Source organism: Anolis carolinensis, chromosome 3 (assembly GCF_035594765.1).
Source record: "Anolis carolinensis isolate JA03-04 chromosome 3, rAnoCar3.1.pri, whole genome shotgun sequence".
NCBI classification, from domain to species: Eukaryota; Metazoa; Chordata; class Lepidosauria; order Squamata; family Dactyloidae; genus Anolis; species Anolis carolinensis.
This window is the reverse complement of record NC_085843.1, coordinates 50976241-51003976: the sequence shown is the minus strand read 5'-3', so window position 1 is coordinate 51003976 and position 27736 is coordinate 50976241. Positions and strand designations below refer to the sequence as shown.

The 27736-nt window shown below is 39.6% G+C and overlaps 1 protein-coding gene across 3 annotated transcripts in view; it reads right to left on the bottom strand.

The window, feature by feature from the left end:
• The window catches only part of LOC100567130 (ephrin type-A receptor 3), a 267235-nt gene that overhangs the window by 217403 nt on the left and 22096 nt on the right, over window positions 1-27736 (bottom strand). For all 3 annotated transcript variants that reach the window (XM_062974904.1, XM_062974905.1, XM_016992540.2), the window contains exon 2: window positions 26453-26517. In XM_062974904.1, the coding sequence (XP_062830974.1) occupies window positions 26453-26517 (65 nt within the window). The remainder of the gene's footprint in view (window positions 1-26452; window positions 26518-27736) is intronic.

Here is a 27736-nt window from a genome sequence, read left to right as displayed (position 1 = left end):
TCAGAGAGCAAAGGCAGAAACAGGGTCGAATTCCAGTCCAAGGTCCAGAGGTTGTAGTCATCAATTCAAGGTCCACGAAATGGCACAAAGAGCCAAGACAATGAAGGCAACAGCAGATCTGAAGCAAAGTCCCAGTCCAGTCTTCTTTAACATGTACAGGAGTCCCAGTGGCGCCCAGCAACACCTTGCCACACGGAAAGTGAAGTGACCAAACATTCCCAATTTATCCCAATTCTCCCTGGGTGTCCAAACACCAACACCCAAAGAGCAGGTGTCCCAAATCCTTAATCTGAATCAGAACTCCACACAGCTAAGGCTCGTGGATCGGGCGTGCCTAATTCTTCATCAGAATCCCAATCATCCTGCCCACGCCTAACACCATGCACACCTGAGGATCCATCCTCCCTCCTCCAAGCAGACCAAGTGGGATCTGCTTCTGAAGATACCCAAGGTTCAGCAGTATCCATGGGCCCCAATTCCCCAGGCATCTCCGGTGCCCGTGCCCAGTCAGTGCCCATTCCTCAGCCACCACCTGTTCCCCAGCATCCATTTCTTCCACAGACTCCCTATCTGAATCTTCCATAGAAGACTCCCCATTGAGGTCCCTAATTCTCTTTCTGTGCAAATCCTCCAACGAGCCCTCCTCGCGAGGGTTTTTCCTTCCTCTCCTGATCCCACCACTATCATCCACAGTCCCCAAAGGCGCAGTCACAACACCACAAATATACATATTAAAATGTACATCTATAAAGGCTACACACAAAAATATATCTCTATAAAATGCATATTAAAATACACAAAACAGAGATTAAACAAAGGACATGCACCTAAAATTCATGCTTAAAAACTGCCTCGGGAGTCCTACCAGTGATGTCACGAGTGGAATACAGGGCACGGACTGCAAAGAATGAGCTGAAAATGACTGCATGTAAATAAAAATGTGATGTTTCAACAGAAATGTATTCTTTCTGATAAAAAATATCTCCATCATTAGATATAACCGCAACATTTTTTCATAAGCTCAGCTTACATATCTAGTATCAAAATACCTACAAGGTTAAAGTAATATGCTACTTTATTCTTTGAACCTTCCAATGTCAGAACTGCTATAGAACCTCTTTAGGTTAAGTGGCTTCACCTGCACATGCTCCAAGCATACACTATTGTTTTCATTGCTACTAGCGTTTTATAGTTACTTCTTTTGTCAAATTTCCTAGTATTTTGACTACAATATTGGGATATGTTCTGGTGCAGGAGTAGGTCCATGGGGGTGACACCATGAGTTACGACACTCAGTGAAACCAACCCTAGTGACATTATTCCACTTATATGGAAGTCACCATATGAGATGGTGAAATAAGAAATGGTGCAATGGTCTATTATTGTCTGAGGCCAGTTCCACACATGATTTTAACCTGCACCCAATCAGCTCCTCCCAGAACCTCCACTTTCCTGGGGTGGGGGTGTTTAGATGCCCTGCCGGACCTTCCAGTAGGGCGCCCAGAAACCAATGAACGCTCTCACCCCCCCCCCCCCGGAAAAGCTTTTAAAAACTAAAATTACTCACCCGGCTGCCATTAAAGTGGTTCTGGAGCTCTCTTGCAGCATAGAAATGACATGCCAGGAGGAGGGAGCAAGGAGCAATTTTCCTCCTCGTTTCCCCTCCTGATGCATCATTTTAATTTTTAAGGCTTTTCTGAGGGGGGGGGTGCTTTCTTGGGTTTTCCGGGCTGCAGGAGCCCGGAAATCCTGAGACAGCTATGTGGATTGGGCCCACACCTGGAAAGACTTAGATCTTATAAAAGATCCGGGTCTTTCCACATATGAAATTAATTTAGGGCAAAGCAGGGTTATATATATATCTATATTTAATGATTGGGAGTTGTACTCCATCAACATTTGGAGGACCACTCATTTGCAATATATCAAATGTGTGAGTTATATTCTTAATATCCATATACCCAGTCTTTAGAAGCCTGTTCAGCTACAGAACCGACCATACATTGTGACTGTTTTAAAAAATCGTGAGTGCAAACTAAACAAAAACTTTAAAAACCAAAAATGTGCAGAAGTTTTGCACAAAACTGTCAGATCTTTAAATATAAAAATAATCCATATAAAAATAATAAAAATATATTTAAAAAACCCAAATATTTATTTTAAAAAATCCAGATCCTGGAAACATTCTTTTGTTTGGTTCCATTTCAATAATCATCCAGTCAGATTAGATCACAAGAGTTTCTGGGAGTTGTAACTTTTACAAATTCAAGAATAATCACAACACTACAATCATATTCTCCTTAAAACCAGGGCAAGATTATAACATTAGCTGACTCTTCTCTTATAGATGAAATGGTATTTTTTACTGAACTTGCGTCAGCAATTTATGGTAGTTAACGTGAGAGGAAAACAACTGTGTTTCTATTGAGTCCCTGTGGGTGAGAAAGGCGGGGTAAATCTGTTGTAAATAAATAAATAAATAAATAATACTTTTGACTCAACCCTCAGGAAATTTAGCAGAGTTGCCATGCACATTTTGATGCAACAAACAATCCTTAATTGCCTTGTCTAATTATGGTAATCCAAATGTCTCTTGTCTCCTTTAAAAAGCCTCATGATATCTCCTCACTTTTTGCTGGGTTGGTTGAACAGTTGAGTCTCCTTTGCAAAGAGAAAAAGTGCAGTATAAATAAACATAATAATCTTAAAATGAGAAGGATTTTCAGGATAAAGGTGATTTAAATATAGTTACATTGCAAAAAAGATAGATTTAAGCACACTTTTGTAAGATAACTTTGTTTAAACATAGGCCAGTTGCAAGATTATACATGCCATAAGAACTGCCAACAAACACCTCCTAGAATCAGAGTTGGAAGAACATAAAGGTGGTTTAGTTTAGTCACCTATTCATGCAAAATATCCAGACTACAACATCCTTGATAAGTGGTTATTGAACCTGTTTAGAAAGTTCTAATTGTTTATCTTTTCACTGATTATAAAAACACATGTTCATTAGAAAATTGTCCCTAATGTGTAGTAGAAATCGCCTTTGTGTGTCTTGGTGTTGCCAATTGTAGAGTTACCATGTGAAGCTTTAAAAATCCCATGGATGTTGGGGGAAAGGGTTCACAGTGGTTTTTTACCCTCCTAGACTATTTTAAATCTAAGAAAGGCCATTTTTTTATATAAAAAAAAACAACAGGAGATAAACTAGAATCAACTTTATGTCTTGTCTCCAAGAACAAAAAAAATGAACAGTGAAGAAAAAGCCTCAAGAAAACAAAGAATAGTAAAATTGTTCTAGTTTTAATTTAATAAATCCCATATTTAGGAGATGCCACAGAGTTCTTGGGATCCATCAAAACAGCCATGGGCTTTTCTTGATTTAAATATACTTAAATTGCAAAAGATGTAAATGTAAGCACACTGCCAATCTCTAGAAGAAAGGAGAACAAATTTGCTCCATGACTTATGTGTTAGCCCCCCGCCCCGAAATATTCCGATATGACTCTTCATATATTAACAGTCCCTTCTACAAGCTAAACATGTCCATATCCTTCAATCCTTCCTTATAGAGCTCCTTGCCATATTTGTCACTCATCTCAGGACACAAAATGGACAAGGCAGTCTACGTGATGTGTGAATGCATTATGCTTTGACATTTTGGGGACACAAGAAAAATGTCTCAAAAGGAAATGTCCACATCAAGAAAAGGCACTCAGCTGCAAGATGCTCACCTACAATCTGGGCAGTTTCTCTGTGCAAATTAGAAATTCTAAAGAATGGAAGAAAAGGCCACTTTCACGTCATTTGGCGGACATAGGATTAAAATGTTTATTCATAACTTTTCTTTTAGAAGTCCCAAAGAACTAAAATATTGAAAATCTCAACACTAGAACCAAGAAAAAACAAGCAGAAGTATATGCCATACATAAGAAATTCTCATCCTTCTTATTTCTATCTGTTTGTATTTATCTACACACGAGTCCATTGGTTTGAGTGTTGAAGTGTTTCTCCAGGAGACCAGGGTTCAAATCTCCATAGAAACTCACTGTGTCACCTTGGGCAAGTCATACTCTTTCAACCTGATAGGAAGGCAATGAGTAACTTTCCCTGAACAAAAAAATTCCCTACAAAACCCTAAAGTGAAGTCATAAACTGAAGTCAACTTGAAGCCACATAAAAATAGGGACATATTAGTTGTACACATAACTTAGAGTCAAGAACCAGCAAACTGGATTTCAGAGCAAGCTGCTCACATGGAAAAAATGCAAATAATTGGGTTTTTATAACTTCTTCATCTTTAACAGATGAAAATATTGCAATCAAAGTGAAAGCCTTCTCTCGAGGAGACCCATTAATCTTGAGTAGACCTTTTACTTCCAAGGGATCTTCTTCTGGAGTCTAGCATGTTTGCCACCTAGTGGCTGAGTGGCACAATCACACCTAGTAAAGTGATGTGGAACAGCATTCTACAGGCAGGTCATAACTAAAATTAAACAGTACATTTAAAAATAAAAACTCTGAGATGTATACTCTTCTATGTATAGGTTTCATGGGTCTGGGTTTCAAAATGCTGGAGCTATATGTGAGTGAGAGAGAGAAAGAGACCACCTAACCAGACATTCATACATTTATTATAGATTGGACAACTTTGAATATATTATACAATACCATCCCTGTATCTGTGAGGGGTATTTTCCAACACATGCAAACACCATGAATACTTGAAACCATGGGTAATAGTGAACCCTATATTTTGACCATACCTAAATTGGCAGCATAACATATAATCACACTGGAGGACCTAGAGAGGCCCACAAATATTTCTGGTGGGAGGATATTTATTGGAATATGGATAAGTAAAAATGCAGATAGGATTCCATGGATAAGTGGGTCATACTGTATATAATGCAAACTAAGGTTTGCATTGTTTACTACAACTATGATTAAAAGGTAGGAGAAAAAATCTCCTTTTGTTCACAGAATTCCCTGTAAGTGTGAGAAAACTGAAATTAGATTCAAATATTTTGTTCTGCTGTGCAACAAATTATAACTATTGGTATACAATTATAACACTTTCATACCACTGTAACTGCATTGTTCCATCCTATGTCGTTGTGTGAAGTCATTTTGTTAGCTGGTAAGAGTTCTGATGCTCTAATTGAGGGGAGTAGAATGTTGTTCTCTAACAGAAATTCCAAGGACTTCATTACAAAATACAAATTCCAGGAGTCTATTGAATGAAGCCACAGCAGTTAAAGTCATGTCAGACTGCTAAATCTATGCAACGTAGATCAGAAAAGCAAGGCAGCACAAAATACACATGCAATTGGGAAACAAGATTTGAGGCTATTTTTCCTCACCCTTCAGTTTGGAAGCAAAGCTATGAAAACATTTTTGTATACTTTAGAAAAGATAAGTAATAAATCCAACCTGGAGGTGGAGAGAGTGAAAGGAACATTGCACATAATACTGTCAATATAGAACAGTAAAGAATCAATAGCTATTAAATTAATTTGTTATTCATGATAGCATCATTAATCATGACAAACCTAATATCAATACCTATTATTGGTTTTGTAAGCCTAACACTAGTTATACCAGAGTGGGATAGTTTTTCTTGCTGTATCAACACCGCCCTTCTTCAGTCATTCATTCCAGGGTTCAATAAGAGTATTTTATTAAATCATATATGAGCATGAAGCTGTCTTCCCTTCATCTCTCTTCTCTCCCCTCTTTTTATATATTGGCTTTGTTACAAAGATCCTGTCTTGAACTAAGCCAGCCTGGAGATCCTTCTGTTCTTGATCCTTGTCTTGATCAAGAAAGTTGGGTAGGATGTAATCACTAACTTCCATAGTCACAGGCTGGCATTTGAATACATGGAAAGGAAGACAAATGTGGACTTTAAAATGGCTGCAAGGGGAATTTACTAAAGTAGGTATAAGGGTAGATTTTATAAGATATGGGACTCAAAGTGGGTAGTGCTGGAAGTCATGGGTGCTGGGTGCATGGGTGGGGGGTAGGAAGGGAAAGATTGGATAGAATATTGTAATGTATTAGTTTGGGGGAAAACAACATACCTGCATTATATTATATCTTGTATCCCATTAACTTCAATCAATAAACTTATTATTATTATTATTATTATTATTATTATTATTATTATTATTATTTTATTATGACACAGCAAACAAGATAGACATGCTGGATTTCGTATCACAAAATCACATGCATCACTGCATGATGCCTCTCCCCTCCTTTCAGGCCATGAGGCATCAGTGCTACGTCCCTTTCCTACACAAAGTAACTGCCATTTGCTATTAAACGAATTAACTTGATCAATATTTGGCTAGTCTACAATCATGAGATTCTATTAGTACCTTTATTTCATTATTATTTCTCTTTCAGAAAAGTATTGTGCTTTTAGAGTCACCTTACTCAACAAAGCACTCCAAAAAATGGGGTCAAACAATTCATTTGATTTTGTTTCAAGTAATATTTTACAGGTTTAAAATATTTCTTGCCACTTTCAGATCTACATCATTTCCCTTCACTGACCAGGGCTTCCTTGTGTAATTTAATACACTTACTTTTCCTTATGACCTTTTCCATGCTCTTCCTTTATTAACATCTTTAATAATCTTATTAACCATCCTGTAACCTTTCAATCACCTATTGTATTTTATGTTGCTTATTCTATTAATCACTGATGGATTTTTCTACTTCCATGTTCATCAGTGTTACATAAATTGCCATTACGGCAAACGGAGACCAATAAATTATCTCTGACTATTTAATATCTTTTATGCCGTTTTTTTTTACATGATCTTTATACCCAACACCAATGTTCTATCCAAAATAGTAAAACTTATTTGGTGTCCCCAGAAACAGGAATAACAACATGGGTGGCAAGAAGGAGGCACAACAATCCCCCTTTGAATGCCTTTTACCATAAAAACTCTATGATAAGACAATACAAATTTAAGTAAGAGATAGCAGCAGAAGATGAAACTTCCAGGTTGGATGGCAGTCAATGAGAAGAGAGTTATGACTGGAACTTTTGCTAATCACCCAGCTAGACTAAAGTGAAAGGATGTTAAGCAGTTGATATGCTTTTAAGTGAATTCAAAGGAAAATTCATAGCTGCACAATACATGTAATGTGAGCAGCATGAATAAGTGGAAGCATCAAGGTGAGAAAAACTGGGATTTTAGTCTAAACTGGATTTTACTCTATCTAATAATATATTAATAATAAATTTATTTTTGTACCCCGTCTCCATCTCGGGGCGGCTTACATATGGCACAAGGTGCCTAAAACAACGCATAAAATAATTGTTAGATTTGGATAAAAAAGAAGTGCAGAGATTAATAGAAGCTGCCTTCTTTCTTTGTTGTATAAGAACCTATCCTTATTCGTTCCATGTTATTCCTGCCTCTGGTGCCAACATTTCTGTTACACCCAGGATCACATCAATTTTGTTACCTAAAGTATATCTGTATGTTTTCATCTTTTTCTAAATTAGTTCATTATTTTTATTTGAAATTGTTTTAAAGTATTTAAATTGTATCATTTGTATGCTGCCTTGAAAATTCATGATTGAGGGTGAGATATAAATATTTTAAATAATTAATTAATTGTTGAGAATGATTGAAATCAGTGTCTTACTAGTATTGTGTCTAAAGACAGAATTATGTGTTGGATGTTCAATAATTTCAATTTATTTAGATTGACTGCACAATTGATTTTGGTTGACTGGAGGATTTGTTTGGAAAGTGATAACAGACTGGTTGTGAATTACCTCAGATGGGTTACAGAATTCAGTGCACAATGTATATCTATAGAGAAAGCACATAAACATAGGGGTTAGACTATTTGTCATGGAGAAAAAGATATGGGTTTTACTGTGAAAACATCTTCACCTAAGTTCCTGGTGGATCACTAAAATATGTCATTTGGAAAGCTGGATCATAGTCTACACTCAGACATATGTATGAATATAGGTCTCTTTCTTAGCTTTATCTGGTTCTCTCATCCATTTTGACCAAAATACAATTCTATCTTCTACAAATAAAGCATTGACATTATGAAGGGGCAGGAAAAATTAGCTAGCTAAAATTTCATAGTATGAGCACATCTGCTCACACATTTTATACCATAAAGAAAACTAAGGGCAGGATATGTTTGGTTCTTTCTAAATATCTTGTCCTTGAGCAAGTTAATTAGAGGAAACCCTGTCTCAGGTTTACCAATGAACTTCCAAGGAAATCAGATTGTGTGTAACCATCAGTTTTAATAAATGACAGAAAGCCAGAGAGATAAAAACCAGGTTCTAACAGGTCAAATGAACCAATTTCCTACATACAATGCACTACAACAGGATACCCAGCTTGTTTACATTCATTAAAAGGAATGACTTTAACTTAACTACTAAACCAGGCTAAACAAACATCCAAATCACAATTTACCAATGTTTGTAAATATCATCTAATGCCAGTTCCAATACACGTGGCTGTAAAAGGTTTCTTCCAAACATGTCAGACATAATTACACAGAAATTTTACATACACTGTAAAAAAAAACATGGCAACTCTTCTCCAGTGGCCTTACATTACATCTAACCATTCAGAAGAACCAAAGATGCCGTTCAAAACTATATTACTGAATTTCAAATTTACTTAGTGAGGCAGTTTTTTCATATCCAAATAATGATGGCATTTAATTGGAATTAAACTAGGCATTGTATAATTAAAAACAACAAGCAATCTTGTAGGTGCTTTCCTTTTAAGATCGGGATTTGGTTTTTTAAAAAAAATGCTATGGAATTTTTCAACCTGTCAAATGTTTTCCTACACATATATAATTGGCATTGACCCTTCAAGGGCACACTTCAATGTTCTGTTGAATATTATCCACCGTATTTCAAGTGTAGGTTGGCATCATACTTTGCTACTCTGTCTTCCAACACCTTAAGCTCTGCTATGAAAAAAACAGTATGATTTCCATAGAAAAGTTTCCCCCAAGATGTGCTGGAGTAAAGTAAATTCCCATAGTCTCTCAAGCAGCATAACAGACACATTTGGAGTATTTCAGGTGGGACAAGGCTGCTCTATTATCAGTCAAGTATTTGGATTGGCTTTTACACCCTTTTGTCTCCTATACAGATATATGTGTTCAGCTGAAGGCATCCTAGATGTTCTTGGACAACAACTCCAAGAAACCCAGACTGTTGTGCATGCTGTCTTAGGCTTTTTCAAAATTATAGCCCAACAAGAGATGAATATTCATACTTTACAACCAGTGCTTTAAAGCCAAACAAATCCTGAACAGTTTGAGTTGAAAATATCTGCATATTTGCAAAGTTGGCCAGAATCAGAATTAACATGTTCTCATGACACAAAACAAGGTCCCATTCTTTCAGGAATATCCCTTAACAGACATCCTCACAGGACTTTCCCTTTTAATAAAGTTTGAGCAATTGATTTCTGCCCTTAATTCTTTGATATTCAGATCAAAAAAATGTTATGAAAAAAAAATATCACTGGGACATATAAAGTAAGAAAACATGAGTCCTGAGTAGAGCTTCTCTCCACCTGCTTTTCTCATTGGTATAAGTGTCTTTATGAGTCTTCAATCCTTGTGACCTACTCCCTAAAATGTGCATCCACTGACTTCAATTAGACTCACATATGAACAGACATGCTTGGAATTGTCTAAAGTAAAAACAGTGCAAAGATATTGTTTGAACAACAAAGATTGTACCTTTTTTTACTACAGCTTCTAGAAATTTCACTGTTCACACTAGCTAAGTACTTCTGGAAGCTGTAGCCCAAAAGCTTTGCTTTAGACTTTGCTTTTCAAGCTTTGCTTTTGACACTGGCACATTCCTGTTTTTCTGGAAAGCACTCTAGAATGTTTCGTACAGGGATGTATAAAAAGGCATGGCCTTTTTTTGTCCAAGAGCCCTCAAAATACTGTCAGTAAAGTTGCTGTCCATCATGTCCCCATGCAAGAAAGTAACAGTTGTGACAGGCAGCTACCCATTGGAATTGTTTTGGCGAAAAATATTTGAGCAGCTGTAACTCCCCAATGGATTTCCATTTCAAAAGAAGCAGCATTCAGAGAAGCTAGATGTCGGCTCCAGCCCTTTGTGGCCCCATCAAACCTTGTGAAGTGTTCCCTCAGGTAACAGCAGTTGAGATTTTCTGCACATCAGTGCATCTACTTACAGCAGTGCCCATTGTGATGAACATGCAAAACTGGAAAAACAGTGCCACTTCTTCTGGCCCTTGAAAACACCAGACATCTGGAAAATACTCAGAACTAAATACTATGCATGCTAACGTATCCTGAACAACAGTGGTAATGCTATCACGTATAGACTTAATCAGAATGTAACTTACACTGCAAACATATACTTGTATTCAATGCAAAACTGATTATTGGGTAGGAAAAGAATAGCTTGCCATCCCATAATCCCTTAGTCTTGCAATAAAAATGTGCTTTACTATCACTATTCCACGCTGAAATTGTAACGGGAAAGATTATGACAGCAGAATAAAAATATGTAACTCAAAATGTGTAAGCAATTATATTTATTTATGGAGAAGTCATTATACTTTACTCTAACCTCACTGTAAACTGTGAAATCAGGATCTTGGGATCACAGGTTCATGCTTGACTAATTTTGCTATCTTTTTGTAAACCTTCCTTTGATAGCTTTTTGATTTCAGTTTATAATCTAGACTTCATAGTAAATTACAAAAAATAGATGATAGCAGAGCTTTCAAAAAATTAAAAGATTCAAAAAAAAGATTAAATTTGAAGGATTAAAATCAACAATGTTTCATGGTTTTTAATGTTTTCAGTATGTTACAGGCATTTGACAGAATGGTTCACAATATACTTTCACAGCCACTGAAAGACATAAAGGTATACACTTGGGATGCCGTTCCTGTTTTGTTTCCTTATGTGGTTCAAATCAAGTGGGAAACTAGGCTGAGAACTGAGCCCTTTCAAAAGCTATGGTATCTATGACATCAGTGGGAAAGCTCGGGAGATCTAGTCTCCTACCACATGATCTTCATTTACCCTGCAAAATGGTTTGCCATAGGAAAAATCCACCTCTAGTTCAAAAAACCTAGAGATAAGGATTTTTGAAGATTAGGGGCAGGAAAGGATATGCTTTGTTAAGACAGAGCATTTCAAACTGTTGTTTTATATACTAGTGGTTTTATTATATACTAGCTGTGCCCGGCCACACGTTGCTGTGGCGTTGTCTGGTGGTGTTGTCTAAAAATTGTTGAGGAAGTGATGGTATTGAATATATGTTGTATGCTTGCAGTCAGTATATTATTTTTTTCTATGTGTGTTTGGGTGTGGTATTTGTTTTGTGGGCTGCCTGGGCATGTTTCAGAAGTATATCCGGACGTTTTGGCCATATCTATGGTAGGCTCCCTAACAGGTCATGAGGAAGTCTGTTATTGATGTGGGTGCAATGTGAGGAGGGAATATTTGTGTGACATGGTCCGGGAGTTCGTGAAACATGCAGGGGCCATGTTTTTCTTGGTATGTAAGCGTGTGTCCAGATATGTGTGTCTGGGTATTTGTTGTTTGTGTTATAATTTTCTACTATTGTTGTCCTGTCTGAGTCAGTGTTGCTCTGTCCCTTTATTGCAGTTGTGTGTGTACACAGTTCTATGCATTGGTTGTGGCCTCCTGGGAGATAGGGATTGGATGGGTCTGTTGATAGAAAGCTTTGTAGTGGCATTCATGTTGGTGTGGCTTTTTGGATTCATTTGTTGGCCAGGTGGATTAGCAGTGCATAGCCTTGCAGCCGCAAAGCCTGGCCGTTTTCTTCCTAATGGAATCCTAGTTTGGTGAGCTGGAATACACTGAATGGTCTCGGTGTGGCAGGTATGCATGCTGTTATTAGTCACATTGATTAGCATGTAATGTCCTCGCAGGTTCTAAGCCTGGCTGCCTCCTCCCTTGGGGAATCCTTTGTTTGGAGGTGTCAGCTGGCCCTGATTGAAGCCCCTCCCTTCCTGTCCAGGGATTTGAAGAAGGACCAGGAGAAAACAGGGCCCATGCCCCAGGCTGCTGTAATCAATAGCAATGATATTCATTAATAATATGAAGGATGTGGGTGGACTACAATTCCCCAAAAATGTTGGGTCAATCCCCCCAAAACTCCCCCAATATTCCCAGTTGGCCATGTTGGGTCAGTGTGCCAAGTGTGGTCCTGATCTGACATTGGCTACCTTCAGTGCTCTCTGGATACGGGTGAACTACAACTCCCGGATAGGAAAGTCAACCACCCCTAAACCCTGCTACTATACCAAGTTGGCCGTGTTGGATCTGTGTGGTAAGTTTGGTCCAGATCTGTCCTTGGTGGGGTGCAGAGGGCTCATGGAATGCAGGTGAACTATAACTCCCAGAGACAAAGGTCAATGACCACCTAAGACCAGAATTATTCCCAGTTGGCCATGTTAAATTGGTGTGGCAAGTTTGGTCCAAATAAGGTCAATGGTCTCTGAGTATGGGTGAACTATAACTCCTGGATGTCAAGGTCAATAACCCCCAAACCCCACCAGTATGTAAATTTGGCCATATTGGGTCTGTGCGGCTAGCGAGTTCCATGTCCACTATTGGTACAGTTCAGAGTGCTCTTTCATTGTAGGTGAGCTATACATCCCAGTGCCTAAAACTCCTATAAATCATGGTGAATTCTCCCCAGACCTCTCTCTGTTAGCTGGCCCTCTCTCGCCTCCCTATTGCAGCTTTAAAAACTTATTTTGTTAGAAGTCAGTCAGAGACTTTGAGAGAAGTAGGGAGGACAGATGGAGTGCAGAAGAGCCAGGTTTGAAAAAGCCACACCGCCATTACTGCATAAACGCCTCAGTTTGTAATAATAATAATAATAATAATAATAATAAAACTTTATTTATACCCCGCCACCATCTCCCCAACGGGGACTCAGGGCGGCTAACATGGGGCCATGCCCAGAGCAATACAATATAACAAAATATAAAACAACATAACATAGCACCATTAAAAATACAATAAATGCATCAACATCAAGAAATAAAAAAAACAGTAAAACAAGGGCAGGCCACGTGAACACAAAGATAAAACCTGGGGTGAGAGGGACATAGGGGTACTCCACTGCGGGCAGGGACATATGGAAGTGGGGTAATCTAGAGGATAGATGTTCGGGGTGGGAGTAACACAGAAATAACAGAAGTTACTCACCAAAGGCACAGCGGAAGAGCCATGTTTTCAAGTCTTTCCTAAAAGCTAACAGCGTGGGAGCTTGCCTAATTTCAGTAGGTAGTGAGTTCCACAATCGGGGGGCCACAGCAGAAAAGGCCCTCTCCCTTGTACTCACAAGGCGGGCCTGGGATAAAGACAGTGGTGTTAAAAGGGCCTCCCCGGATGATCGTAAAGATCGGGCAGGTTTATGAAAGGAAATACGGTCACGGAGGTAGGTGGGTCCCAAACCGTTTAGGGCTTTATAGATGATAGTCTGCACCTTAAATTGGGACCGGAAAATGAACGGCAGCCAGTGGAGCTCCTTAAACAGGGGAGTGGATCTCTCCCTGTAACTCGCCCCCGTTATTAATCTGGCTGCCGAGCGTTGGACCAATTGTAATTTCCGGGCCGTCTTCAAGGGAAGCCCCACGTAGAGCGCATTACAGTAGTCCAGTCTAGAGGTAACTAAGGCATGGACCACCGTGGTCAAATCAGACTTCACGAGGTATGGTCGCAGTTGGCGCACAAGTTTGAGTTGTGCAAAAGCCCGCCCGGCCACCGCCGACACCTGTGCTTCAAGCGTCAACGCTGAATCCAGGAGGACCCCCAAACTGCGGACCTGTGGTTTCAGGGGGAGTGCAACCCCGTCCAGCACAGGTTGCCACCCAATACCCCGATCCGACGCACGATTGACCAGGAGGGCCTCTGTCTTGTCAGGATTGATCCTCAGCTTGTTCCTCCTCATCCAGTCCGCCACAGCGGCCAGGCACTGGTTCAGCACCCAAGGGGCTTCCTTGGAGTCAGGTGGAAAGGAATAGTGGATTTGCGTGTCATCTGCGTAGAGATGGCAACGCCCTCCAAAACTCCGGATGACCTCTCCCAGCGGTTTCATGTAGATGTTAAATAGCATGGGGGATAAAATAGACCCCTGCGGAACCCCACAGGTCAATGGCCAGGGGTCCGAGCAGGTGTCCCCCAGCTTCACCATCTGGGAACGACCCTCCAGGAAGGACTGGAGCCACAGCAGAACCGTGCCCCCGAGCCCCATCCCGGAGAGCCTCCCCAGAAGGATACCATGGTCGATGGTATCGAAAGCCGCTGAGATATCCAGGAGAACCAGCAGGGTCACACTCCCCCTGTCCAGCTCCCTGCGGAGGTCATCCACCAAGGCGACCAAAGCCGTCTCAGTACTGTGCCCAGGCCTGAAGCCAGACTGCGAGCGGTCCAGAAAATCAGTGTCATCAAGGAACTCCTGGAGCTGCGTGGCAACCACCCGCTCCAGAACCTTGCCCAAAAATGGGAGGTTGGAGATTGGTCTGTAATTGTCACAAACCGATGGGTCTAGCGAGGTCTTTTTTAGTAACGGTTTTACCACCGCTTGCTTAAAACAGGATGGAAATGACCCTTGACCCAAGGAGGCATTTATTATAGCCACAAACCACTCCAATAACCCATCTTTGGCCAGTTTAACCAGCCAAGAGGGACAAGGATCCAGAGCACAAGTGGTCGCCCTCACAGTTTGTAAAAAGCCATGCGTCTGGTGAGCAAACTGAGGCAGGCTAGGGGCACTCTGCACATGCTCAGAGGCACTCTGCCCATGCCCAAGAGCCATGGACTCACCTGTGTGATGTTGAGGACGGAGGCGCAGATGACCCCACAGAGGAAGGAAGTGGTGCTGAGGGCCAGGCCAGGCAGAAGAAGGCCAGAAGCCGGCAGCATCCTCACTTGGACGGGAAGGAAAGGCAAAGGAAGCGCGGCCAAGGAAGCCATGCCCCCCCCTGCACGCCCATCAAGGCCTTGGGACTCGTCAGCACTCCTTGAAGGGGTGCCTTTCCCAGAGGTCATCCAGCCGGACCCCGTTCTATGAGGCAGGAGAGCACCGCCACCCCCCCCCCCAGCTGTGATTGAAGGTAAAGTTCTACATAGATGGAAGTTACATGAGTTTGGCTAAAAGCATATTAATCAGGCCTGGGCAAACTTGGGCCTTCCCTTCAGGTGTTACCTCAGGCCTGGGTCAACTTGGAAAACAATGCTGCAAGGCAGAGGAAGGCATTATGCAATCTGCCAGCCGCCCCGGTAGTTGGGATGCTCGCAGGCAGGCGCCTTTCATGCCCGTATGTCTTCCAAGGGTGGGGGCTTCTCCACGCATGCGTACATTGCAGTTTTTGGGTTTTTTGGATTTTTAGGGACTTCCAGTTTGAATCTTTTTTTGGTTTTGCTGTCTAAACACAGCGGGGAGGACCATGTCTTTTGTGGCAAAGTTTCGTGGGTTTGGGGTGTGTAGTTTCACTGTTTTGCTTAAAGTAGAAATGGTCAGAACATATATATATATATATATATAGAGAGAGAGAGAGAGAGAGAGAGAGAGGGAGAGAGAGAGTACTGTGTGTTTATTTTAGGTGTTGTTTTAGGCACCTTGTGCCATGTGTAACCTTGAGTCCCTTTGGGGAGATGGAGGTGGGGTACAAAAATAAAGTTATTATTATATTATTATTATCACTTATTGTCAATTGTAGCTATATGAAGGAGTAGCAAAAACTTGTTTGAAACCAGGTGTTCAATATCATGTTTGTATAAACAATCAAAAGGTTGAAATAGTGATAATCAAAGTTATGCAACAAGCTTTATACTTCAGTGGAGATTTCCCTGTATTGCTCCCTAATTCATGGCAAAAGCTCTATCAATCCAAAACAGAGTGGCTCAAGAAATCTTAAGGAATACAATAAATTGCAACAGATTTGTAAACAGCTAACCTTAATGTTACTTTCTCAAACAATGACAATCTTTTAAGTCCCTATAAAGTATACAACATAAAGTTTCACAGAATCATAGAATCATAGAGTTGGAAGTGACCAAAGGGCCATCCAGTCCAATCCCCTGCCATACAGGAACCCACAATCAAAGTACTGATGACAGATGGTCACCCAGCCTCTGCTTAAAACCTCAAGAGAAGGAGACTCCGCCACTCTCTGAGGCAGCATATCACACTGCTGAACAGCTCTTAGCATCAAAGCATTCTTCCTAATATTTAGGTGGAATCTCTTTTCCTGCCATTTGAATCTATTGCTTCATATTTTAGTCTCTGAAGCAGCAGAAAACAAGCTTGCCTCATCTTCAATAGGTGCCTTTCTACACTTAACCAAAACCTGAGAGGAAGCGGGTTTAAAACACCCACTTCTTCCCAGATTTCAGTCCCCCCCCCTCCCATAACCCCGGGCTTTCCCTTGGGGGTGGCTAAATGCCATCCCAGATCAGCCTTTGGTAGACCTGGAGTGGTATCCAGCCACCTCCCCAGCCCCCCCCCCCCATTCCCCCCCAAAAACATTACTGGAGGGGCCTTTCAGCAGTGCAGGCCCCTCTGTACCGCCCTCCCTGATGTTTGAAATTGATGCATGAGGAGTGGAAGGGGAGGTTCCCCTCCCACCTCCTGATGCAAGCCCCTCCAGTAAGTTTTGAGGGAGAGACAGGTGTCTGGGGGAGGGGTGGGCACCCTCCTGCTCTTTAAGGCTCTAGGTGCCTGAAGGACTGGGATGGCTCTGAGTACTGACTGCTGGGATTGCAGAATGTGGTCCCGGGAATCAATCCCCACAGGCTCAGTACCTTTCAGTAAGGTCCAGATCTGTGAAGGTGTTTTATTAATCAGAAGTAAACTGAATTTTCCCAGTTGACTTTGGATTAATCCGGGTTTATCTGAGGCATTATTTGGACACCTCAGCTAAACATGTTACAGGTTTGGGACCTGTGTAGAAGGGCCCCCAGACCATGGTTTCCATGGTTTGCATATTTAAAGATTTTTTCATGCCACTGCTTGGCTCTTATACTGTTTACTCAGTTCTCTCTTTAACAGTCAGGCTATTTATCATCTGAAGTACTTGATGAACTCCTGTCCCCAACAATACTACATCCCTCCATTTTAATTCCTCCAGCAACTGTAGTAAGTGAAATGTATTTCTCATTGAACATCCAAGGGTAATTTCAAAAGTAGTTTATGAAGGAATTTTTAGAGTTATATTTGCTCTAAAATTAGTTCTATAAGTGTTGAAGAGGGCAATATTTATTCGGGTGTCTTAAGTAGAAATTTACATCCCACATATTTGTGGTTCATATGTGTTACAAAAACAATTTCCTTCAAGGCTTCCTGGCTCATAAATATCATCTAATAAAGTGGTTGATATTTGCATTTAAGATACCATTCAACTTTTTTTTTTCTTATGCAAGCATCAGCATTTTATTCCATGGTATTTTATGCAAATAAATTCAGCCCAAGTGAACAGTGGGAAACTCAGCAATGATAGTAAAGCTTTTCTTCAGAGAGTTTGGTGGAAGGGTGCATCCAGTGTGATCTCATCACGGATAACTTTCCACAAATGGTCTGCATTTATGCTGAGAAACTGACAGAAATAAAATGCCTACCCACAAGGGAAATGATACTGTTTCTAACCATTGAAGTTAAAAGGAAAAATGGGAAGCTGTAACATACACAGTACAAGTTCTAAATAAAATCTTTATTTAGGCCTCAGCATCAGAGCTGAAACATACTTTTCTGGAGACCACAGAAAAATGATACTCAATCTGCAACAAGTTATTTTGCAAATGGCAGAATGATTGATTATATATGTAATTAAATAAGATAGTATTTCAGTGCTACCCCTTTCCCCTCAAATTCAAAATGGCAGCATGCTTGCTGTATTCTTGACTGCTTTCCTGGGGCTGGTGGTAGCTTTAATTATTTTAAGCAGCAGAGCTGCAAAAATCTGAAACAGCTTCACCTTCACAGGAAAAGGGAAACATTAAATATAAGGAGAGGGGGCAAGGATTAATGCAGCAGGAAGAGTCATTTACACTGTGACCAACTGGCATTTTCTGTTATGTTTCTTTGAATTATTACAACCCTCGAGCAATTATGAAGATGGGAAGAACAGGGTAAAAATGAAATAAAATTATCCCACCACCAATATCATAATGTAGGTGAAAATACAGTTGGTTTTCGTTGCTTGTAGAATTACTTTGTCAGTGTAGAGCCACTTATGAGAAGAAAAAAGCAAATCAGCTAAATCCAACATATCAAGGATTTTCCTCACAAAAAAATGAAATCTTTCTCCTGCCGCCAGGCATGTAGCCGGGGGAGGGGGGGCTTGAGGGGCTTCAGCCCCCCCCCCCCCGAAATTTTCAGGGTGGTCCGCGAGAAGGCCTTTCATTTATTATTTAAACTGTTATGTTTATTCATATCATGATCTGATCACCATGCTCAATATATCCCATATGCATGGGGGTATTGGGATAATGATACAAAAGGTTTGCTAGGGTAGATCCTCTCTCACTCAGACTCAGCTTCCCCCCCCCCCCCCCCGAATCAAAATCCCATCCCTCCCCGAATCAAAATCCTGGCTATGGGCCTGCTTGCCGCAATCTAAAAACAATTAGAGGATGTTCTGCTTCCTATTGTAATCTGAAAACAACTGAAGGAGCTCCATAAATTTGATTACTATTTTATTATATGATCTCACATATGCATGAAGTACTAGACTTTCACTTGTATTACTGACTTTTGGCTAATGTAAAATGAACCTATCACAGGGGTATATTAGAAAATTACCCAGAAGAGGTTTCCCATTGCCATATCCTGAGGATGAGAGAGTGTGACTCTTTTGAGGTTGCCCAGTGGATTTCCATGTCCAAGCAGGGCTTCAAATTCTGGTCTCCCAGACGCTAATTCAGCACACAAACCAATATACCACACTAGTTAAGTATTTTTTTCCCCCGTGTGCTTCTTGAAGATCACAATAGTTTGTACTATGTAACCTCTAACAGAAACTTTTATCTTTGGACTATTTTTCTTAAACTTTGAAAACAAAAAAACTATGACCATATATTAGTTCCTCTTCTTAAACCCTAAACATGTCCACACCCTTCCGTTCTCTGTCAGATAATATCTCTGCCATACCGCATCCCATCTTTTTAGTCTTTTTTGAATGTTTAATCATTTTTTTTCCATCTGGCCACCAAAACTGAAAGAGAACACCAAATGAGATCATATCAACACTTGGTGTTGCCATTTTGGTTACTGCAATATGTTGTTGTTTCATATTCATCTTCGTTTTCTAAATTTCATCTCCTAAATCCTTTTTATCGAGCCAACTATTCCCCATTTCATACTTGTGGAACTGAGGGTTTATTTCTTATGTGCAGCACTTCAATTTTATATAAACAAGCTTCTCTATACTTACTCCACACAACTGCTTGGCAAGGAAAGTAAAAATGATTGCCAAGCAAGATCAAACAGATTTTAGATACCATAATTCGCTTTAACCACAACTCAGTTAAGCTCAAGTGATTGGATTTAAAGCAATTTACTGAGAAACAGATTGAAATAACCATTCACTTTCAATGATTAAAAATATTTAAAATTTCTGTCTCAATATCCATATGAGATAGCAAGAGTGACAGAGAGGGGAGAGAAAGATGGGTCTGCATTGCTTGGGTATGTTTGCAATATGCAATGAACACAGAAAGATACAGTGAGGGGGTTCAGATAAAAGGCAAGCATAGTTAATGGATGTCTGTTATGGTAAGCCAAGGTTCTGTGGACAAACAGGCATGCTGCCTCCCACTTTCTGATCAATCCCACCCGAGACTAGAGTAGCAAAACAAACTACAGACTTCAGTTTGTGGTTTGTGTAGCATGACGTGTTAAACCTGTAGGAGTTGGTACTCTCCCAACAAGCCAAAAAAGGAAGCCAGTTTTTATCTCCCACTCGGTTCTAGTTTATTTATCAGTTCCCACTGCAAGTGGGAGTGATTGGGAAGCATATACCACAATGGATCCCCTGTTTACTATCACAAGTCAAGCAGACCAAAGATTAGGTTTGCATCTCATTTTGGCATATAATTGACTACTTCTTATTATTATTCCCCTGTGTAGATAACTATATATTTGTGCATACACAACCAATATATGAAACCTAGAGAGTATTTTATTGTATGTCTACAACAGAGCAGTCCCTATCCAAGGTTTATGATAGGAATCACCAATCCATTTGCAATAGTCAAGGAGGCACAATGTAGATTAAACATCATAGAAGAAGTGGTTTGACAACATGCAGCATATTCCTATACTGGTCTATTCAGAAATAAATCCCTTTAACTCCAGAAATACAATACTGTACATGAATATAATATCTCCATCAGATATATGTTTGTGTGGGGACATAGGAAAAGTCCTCTCATTGGCTGTTCCAACACTTTGCTATATCTCTAGGGAGTGAGACCCAGTTTGCTACATCTCTGCTGTTCTTCAACTTGCATACACTGACATTTTATGCCACCAGGCTTTTGGCATTTAAAACACCGCGAAATTATTTTAAATCTGTGGGATCTGTTCCTTCCTTCTTATGTATGTGCTTTTATTTGAGTTTTACTTATTTATTCACTAAAGTGTGGGATAAGAGGTTTCATAGTTTATACAGTTTCCTAAAAATAAGAAAGACATCAAAATTAAGAAATGCATCAATGTAACCATAATACATTAAAAAATTAACTAAAGATAGAAAATATAAAACCCAGTTTATAGCACGTGGATGAAATAAAACATGTTTTGAATATATCATCATTAGCTTAGTACCTTGAGCTTTGGTTTTAGCAGAAAGCCCAGGGATAAGTTCAATCAATCCAATAGCACAGAACTCTACTCTGTTGTGACTTTTTATCTGAACATATGTAAAATTCTTAGGACAAAGTACTTCACTGAAATACAAAAGAGTATAACCTTGTATATCGGTCATTTCTTTGCTGAAAAGTATTTGAATAATCCTTTTGGAATAGAAGTAAAGAAGTGGCAGTGTTCAAAAAAAGCTTTATGCTTATTTTCCTGTTGAGCTGTAATGTTGCCTTTGATATCTTGCTTCTTTAGATATTTTCCAGAAAGCATTTAAATCCCCAGAGATATTTTGTTTCATTATTATTGGTTTGTTACATTTATATTTCTCCTTCCCACCAATGAACTCAAAGTGGCAGACATGGACGATGACACATGGTGTTGTGACTGCGCCTTCGGGGATTATGGTTAATGGTGATGGAATTCGAAGAGGAAGAAAAAACCCTCGTGATGAGGGTTCACTGGAGGAGTTGCGCAGGAAGCGACTTAGAGAGCTATATGGGGGATCTTCTGAGGAAGATTCAGATGGGGAGATGGATGCTGAGGAACAGGTGGTGGCTGGGGAAGCGGGCACTGAATGGGCACAGCCACCGGAGATGTCTGGGGATTTGGGGCCTATGGATACTTCTGAACCTGGGGTTTCTGCAGGAGCTGATCCCAATTGGGATGCTTGGAGAAGGGAGGATGGTTCTTTAAGTGTTCATGGGGCTAAGTGTGGGCAGGATGATTGGGACTCCGACGAATTGCTAGGTACTCCAGATCCACGAGCTCTAGCTGTGTGGAGTTCAGACTCTGAGTAGATTTGGGACACCTGGTGTTTGGGTGTGAGTGTTTGGTGAGGAGGAAGGGGAATAAAATGGGAATGTTTGGCCACTGCACTTTGCGTGTGGCAAGGTGTTGCTGAGGCGCCATTGGGATCTCTGTGAAGACTGGACTTGGACTATGATTTGTATCTGCTGATATCACCTAGCTTGGCTCTCGCTGTGTCTTATCGTGGACCTGTTTTGGATGACTGCACCCTCTTCGGACTTTGGATTGAATTTGACCTGGCTTCTGTCTACACCCTCTGACTGACAGCTACTCCCGGCTTCTGACTATTGGTTTGTCTTTCGGAATTTCTGTTGCCTCCTGACCTGACCTTGGATTCTTCTGACGACGGCTATTCATCATCCCTTTGAGGCTTTCGGCTTATCTGCACCGTGGAAGCAGCTTTATTGCTTTTCTAGTTTGTTTATTTTCCAGCAATTAACTCTATTTGTTTTCCAAAGCTGAATTGAAGCGTTATTTAGTTTTTTATTGAATGCCAGCATGGGAAATTAACGTGGCTCGTTTTTGAGTTATTGTTGTCCAATCTACTCTCGAAACACTGAAAAGTGAAGTGTTTCAAGGATATTTCCTGTGTTTATGTTATTTTCTGGCTTATCTTCGGAATAAACTCTGTTTTGTATGTTAACTGGCGTCTGACTCTTGACACATGGAATGTGGTGACAGTTCAACATGAGGCAATTATGTGAAAGGAAGTATAACTACTATTGGTCTAAAGCTCTATATCAGAGAATGAAACCATGGGGCACTCTATATGTTATTGGATTTTAACTCTCAGCATCTCTAGTCATTGTAACCAATGGTCACAAATGCCAAGATGTCCAAATCAAAAAGACCTGGAATCCAATGACAACATGAATAGAGACAGCTTTGGGGCAAGTGTATGTGGAAGTGATCTAAATATCATATGCTTTCCTATGTTCTCTTTGAGGCAGGAGTTCTTTCTGTTCCTTTTGCCAACTCAAAACTGAGCCTTTATCACTACTGCTTAGGTCTTAATCCTGGGAAAATGTGGGGGAAGAAGAAGAAGAAGAAGAAGAAGAAGAAGAAGAAGAAGAAGAAGAAGAAGAAGAAGAAGAAGAAGAGGAGGAGGAGGAGGGGGGGAGGAAGTCATGTATACACTGCAGATTGTCTATGTGCAGGTTAGGCATAGAAATTGACATATAGCTAAACAAATTGAAGTAGAAGCAAGGCAACTGATCATATGAATAAGTAAAGTGTCATCCCCCCTTCACTATTTGTTTCCTAGATGAATGTGCTCAGATCTGAAGTATTGATTGAAGAGACTTGGGTTTTTTCCTCTTACACTCCAACATCTGCACTGCTGCAATTTTATGTGAATTACAGTTAATAATCAGTTGTGTTATGCTTAATCAGCATATCAATAATGTGCTTGGCAAAGACTGCATGATCTTATTTCCCAGACCCCTTCACAAATTTGAATGATTGACAGCATTAAAATTGCACAAATGCAGGTGTTGGTGCAGGATATTGTCTCTGTGGACTTTGCAATCAAGTAGAAGTTAATGGGGCTATTTCACTTTTTAATAGTTGTTTCTCTGCCTTTGTGTGTGTGTGTGTGGAAAACGGCTTAGACTCCCTAAAGACTTGAATGAGCTTAACCAGATAATCATTGTGATACAGATGATAATATTATGAATGGGGGAGATAGTTGTGAGGCAGGAAGAAACTACGGCATTCTCTGCAAGTGATAATATTGAATTGAGGTTAAAGTGCTAACACTGGAGAGTTATCAAGTGGAACGCAAATTTGTGAATACAAATAAGGGTAAAACACAACATGAATATTCAGGAACTTTGCATAGCTGCAAATCAAGTCAGTAATGAAAAAATAACTTGAAAATCTTGAAGCAGCCAAATTGAAACCTACCTTTTCTTCTCTCAACAATTAACCCTTGTGTGTAGTGCAAATAAAATTATGCACATGAAAGATCTTTACTGGGTTCATTCAGCTGGGGAGACCAGAAAGGGGACTTTTTATACTGATAAAAGTAACCTGCCTCAGCATATTGGCACTTATGGGTTGTGATGGGGATATATTGCTGTGTCTTGGAACTTGGCTGGCATCATACCAACACCCTCATTTGTGAGTCACAGCTTTGAGTGTAGCTCTATTAACTTTGGCTTATAAATCACCATAGTGCTATTAGCAATGTTTCAATACAATGTGACATCTTTATTATAATGCTTTCCCTCTGAAGTTTAAGTTCATATTTTAGTTAGACTTCAGACAGATGTGGATTCGGCAGAGTTTTAATTAATATAGTAGAAGTAAAATGCTAGGGAAATATTGTCTTTCCTCCGTGCCTCTTTTCAGTTTCTGAATACTACTTCCTTCAGCAGCCCAATTTTTCAAACTAGCATAGATGAACAAGAAGTATTCTACATTTCAGCTTAAATATACTGCACTTCTGCTTCATTAAAATCTATGGATGTTTTGCTATTCAATTCAATAAAAGTAGCAAAGCGCACTTGTCTTGTAATTTAGCTCTGAGATAATATGCATTGTCCAGAGATTTAGACTTCTCTGATTCCAAGAAAGATCAACAGATAAAACAGCATGCACTGCTAAAATGTACCCAGGTCAAAACAGGCTTCCATACAACTAAGCAGTATGCTATATGAAACATAAGAGTTTTTGTAATGGCTTAATATGCATATCTGTTTCGTATGATACCTATGATGCTCTGCTTCCAGTCTATGCCAGCTGATTTGTCTCTTGCTGCTGTTACCATTTGTGGCCAAATGCCTCAACAGAGAAGGAGAGCACAACCGAGGAGCAAAAGTGTCTTCAAAAGGAGCAAAACTGAAAAGCTGCAAAACTAAACCAAAACTCAGTTAGTGATGAATAGGAGGCTGGCTTGGAATATGGAGAACAATTAATCCATTTGTTGAGTTTGTTTCCAAAAGGTACCAAATTCCCCAAAAATGAAAAATGACTTATATGTGACAACACATTTTGGCTAGGAGTAGAATATTATGTACAGATCAAAACTATCAAGATGTATGAAATCGCTTTGGTACAGGGCTTGGAAAATTGTATTTTATAGAAATAAATTCAGTATGGTTTTTTTTTCAATTCCTATAAAATTTGTTCAAATGGATTTGGTACTTTTGAAAACAAGCTCCACATTTGGCAGCAATAAAGAGAAGATCTACTAGTATCTTGCCCTCTCTGTTTCTGAAAGTAATAACATAATTTTTCAAAAAAATCCTGAAAGAATGTTCATCTACTTAGGATGGGGAGTGAGAAGGAGCAAACAGAAACTGCCGTTTTGGCATTGCACTTAGAAAGGATCTTCCTTTGCCTACTTGGCAGTGGAGGTTTGAGAGGGGAGAGAAACTCAAATCTTGACATCAATTGTAGCAAAGAGTTTCATTTGCTCACTTAGAAGGGAGTGTGAGGGGAGGAAACAGCTTGACTCGTGGAGTTTGGGTTTGAAAGGAGCTTCTATGATAGTTTAGGTGGAGTGGATAATCAACTTTCTTCGCTTGGCAAACCTCCTGGAGACAATACAATGGGAAAATGTGTTGCCCTTCCTACTGGTGTTTCCTCTGCACCTGCTAGAAGGGGCACAGCAGGAGGCAAGCTGCTTCTCCTCCTGGTCTTCCCTCTGTACCTGCTGCAAGAAAACACAACAGGAGATCTGTTGCCTTTCTCAATCCAGATGTGCTTTCTATTCCTAGGGAAGACTGCGGGAGAAGGCACAGCACATGAACACATTTTTACCAGTTGGTTTGAAAGCTACTCTGAAACATAACTGCCATATAATCTCCTCTTCTGGTCACTCTGAAGAGTATCCACACATTTATCTAGTCAGAAAAAGGTAAACCCTCTTTAAAATTAGTGGCATGTAAAATTGCTAACTCTTTGATGACTTCAGCTCCATTGGAATGTATCTCTCTGGTTTAAAATTATTCCCTACGGAACTTGTTCCCTCCATTTACATCAATCTCAATTCACTTCACAGGTCCAGGAATGCAACACCAACTTAAACTGATACTCTCTTGTAATACACAGTGTCCAGAAATAGACAAAAAGGCATGTAACGGTCAGTAACACACACACACACACACACACACATTTCACTAAACAAATTCCAGCCATAGCATATCCATGTCATGCTAGGAATAAAGCTAAGGGTACAAAGCTTTCTGTTTAAAAATCTAGTTGAAATAGAATAGTCATTGAACCAACTCAAGTATTGGATATGTTCATTAACTGCTTCATATCCCATTACAACTTATGGTCCATCCACCTCAAGCCTTCCAGTGCTGAGGATAAGAAAAAATGTGAATATTCTTTACATCTGTGCTAGCAGTGGATTTCAGAAAAATATGGGCAAGATGTGAATGTTTTTGGCATATGAATTTACAATATGCATACATTTTAAAAAACACAAAAACATTTCAGTCCATAAGAAATGCAATTAAAGATTATATTAGGAAAATGTGTCCAGAATAATGTATATTTGAGGAGAAATATGCTTAGAAAATACCTACAAATTTTGCGAGGACATGTACTGCTGCCTCATCCTCTTTTATTCTAATCCATATGAATGTGTACCTGTATACTTAAACACACATATTGCAAGAAAAAAACCACTATCACAAGGCACTATGTTCTAGCTTAGTATGCTGGAAGGAGACTATGGTTAAAAGCATTATTTCCTTGTTTTAGGGACTTACTTACCCCATGCGATGGATAGGAAATCCAACCCAGCTCTCCCTGAAATGCTTTTGAATCCAGCAGATTAACTGTGAAAAGAATGAGAAAAGATGAAGAATGAGTTTGTCTGCTTTTTGTTCAGTTAGCACTAGTTTGTTTGGTTTGGCATTAAAACATAACTTGGAATGTTTGTTCAAAAAGTAATTAGTTGCAATTGCTTTTCCAAGGCCCATAAAAATCGTTGGTTATGGAGACAAACATTTTATAAATATTATTTTGTTGTTCAAAATAATTGAATCCTTTTTTAAATGCTACAGATCACTAGCCTGCATTACTACATATTTCTAATGTCTGTGATCACTCACAAATGTAACCAAAAAGAAGTCACAGTTATATCATAAAACATTTTTCTATTTATGTTACAGTCACAACAGAACATAGTAAGTTTTTATTATGGCAAATGGGAATTGATTATCTATTTTTTACTTGCAATGGTTTACCTCCAAACACTGGTTGAACTCATAGATAAAGAAAGTAGGGCAATCAAATCAAAACAAAGTATTGGATCTACCTTCAAGTGAATTTCTGCAGGGTGAAAATAAAACTGTCCTTATCAGCTGCACACATTCCAGTTTCTCACTCTTCCCAAGATGCCTGAAACTTGGCTCCAGGAGTAAAACTATATTCACAGGTGAGTGCTACAAGAAGATTCAAATTGCAATTTCAAAGTGAGTTTGCACTTCACAACTATAATGTTGTGACCTCAAGTCTTGCCTTTTTACTTTCTGTGTAATTCCTTTATGCATATCTTGAGTTGCTGGGTGGTATATACAGATTAGACAGGAGAAGAAATCCTCTACTTCAAGCAAAATTTAGGGTGTTCCCCCCTCCCTGACACCTTTCTTAGATAACCTCCAGCTTTTTAAGAGTTTTCTAATCTTCCAACAGCAAAGGCCAGGTTGGATATTGTGAGACATGTTTGAAATATAAATTGGAAATTCAGTTAAGTACATTTTGAAACTCCAAAATCAATGTTGAAAATAGATCCAATAAAATATACATTTTTAACAGCTACTAAAAACAAACAGAAACCCACACAATGATATCTCTCCCATTTCTCACAATAAGCATATTGTTCCAATTGCTGTCGAGTAATCACATGATTCCATAAAGGTCCATTCATTTTTCAATGGAAACTAGGGAGATGGAATCAATACCATAGTAGAAGAATAAAATTATTGCGATAGTTTCCAGACTGACATAAATCAATACGAATTATTAATACATAAGCACACCAATAGTTAGAGT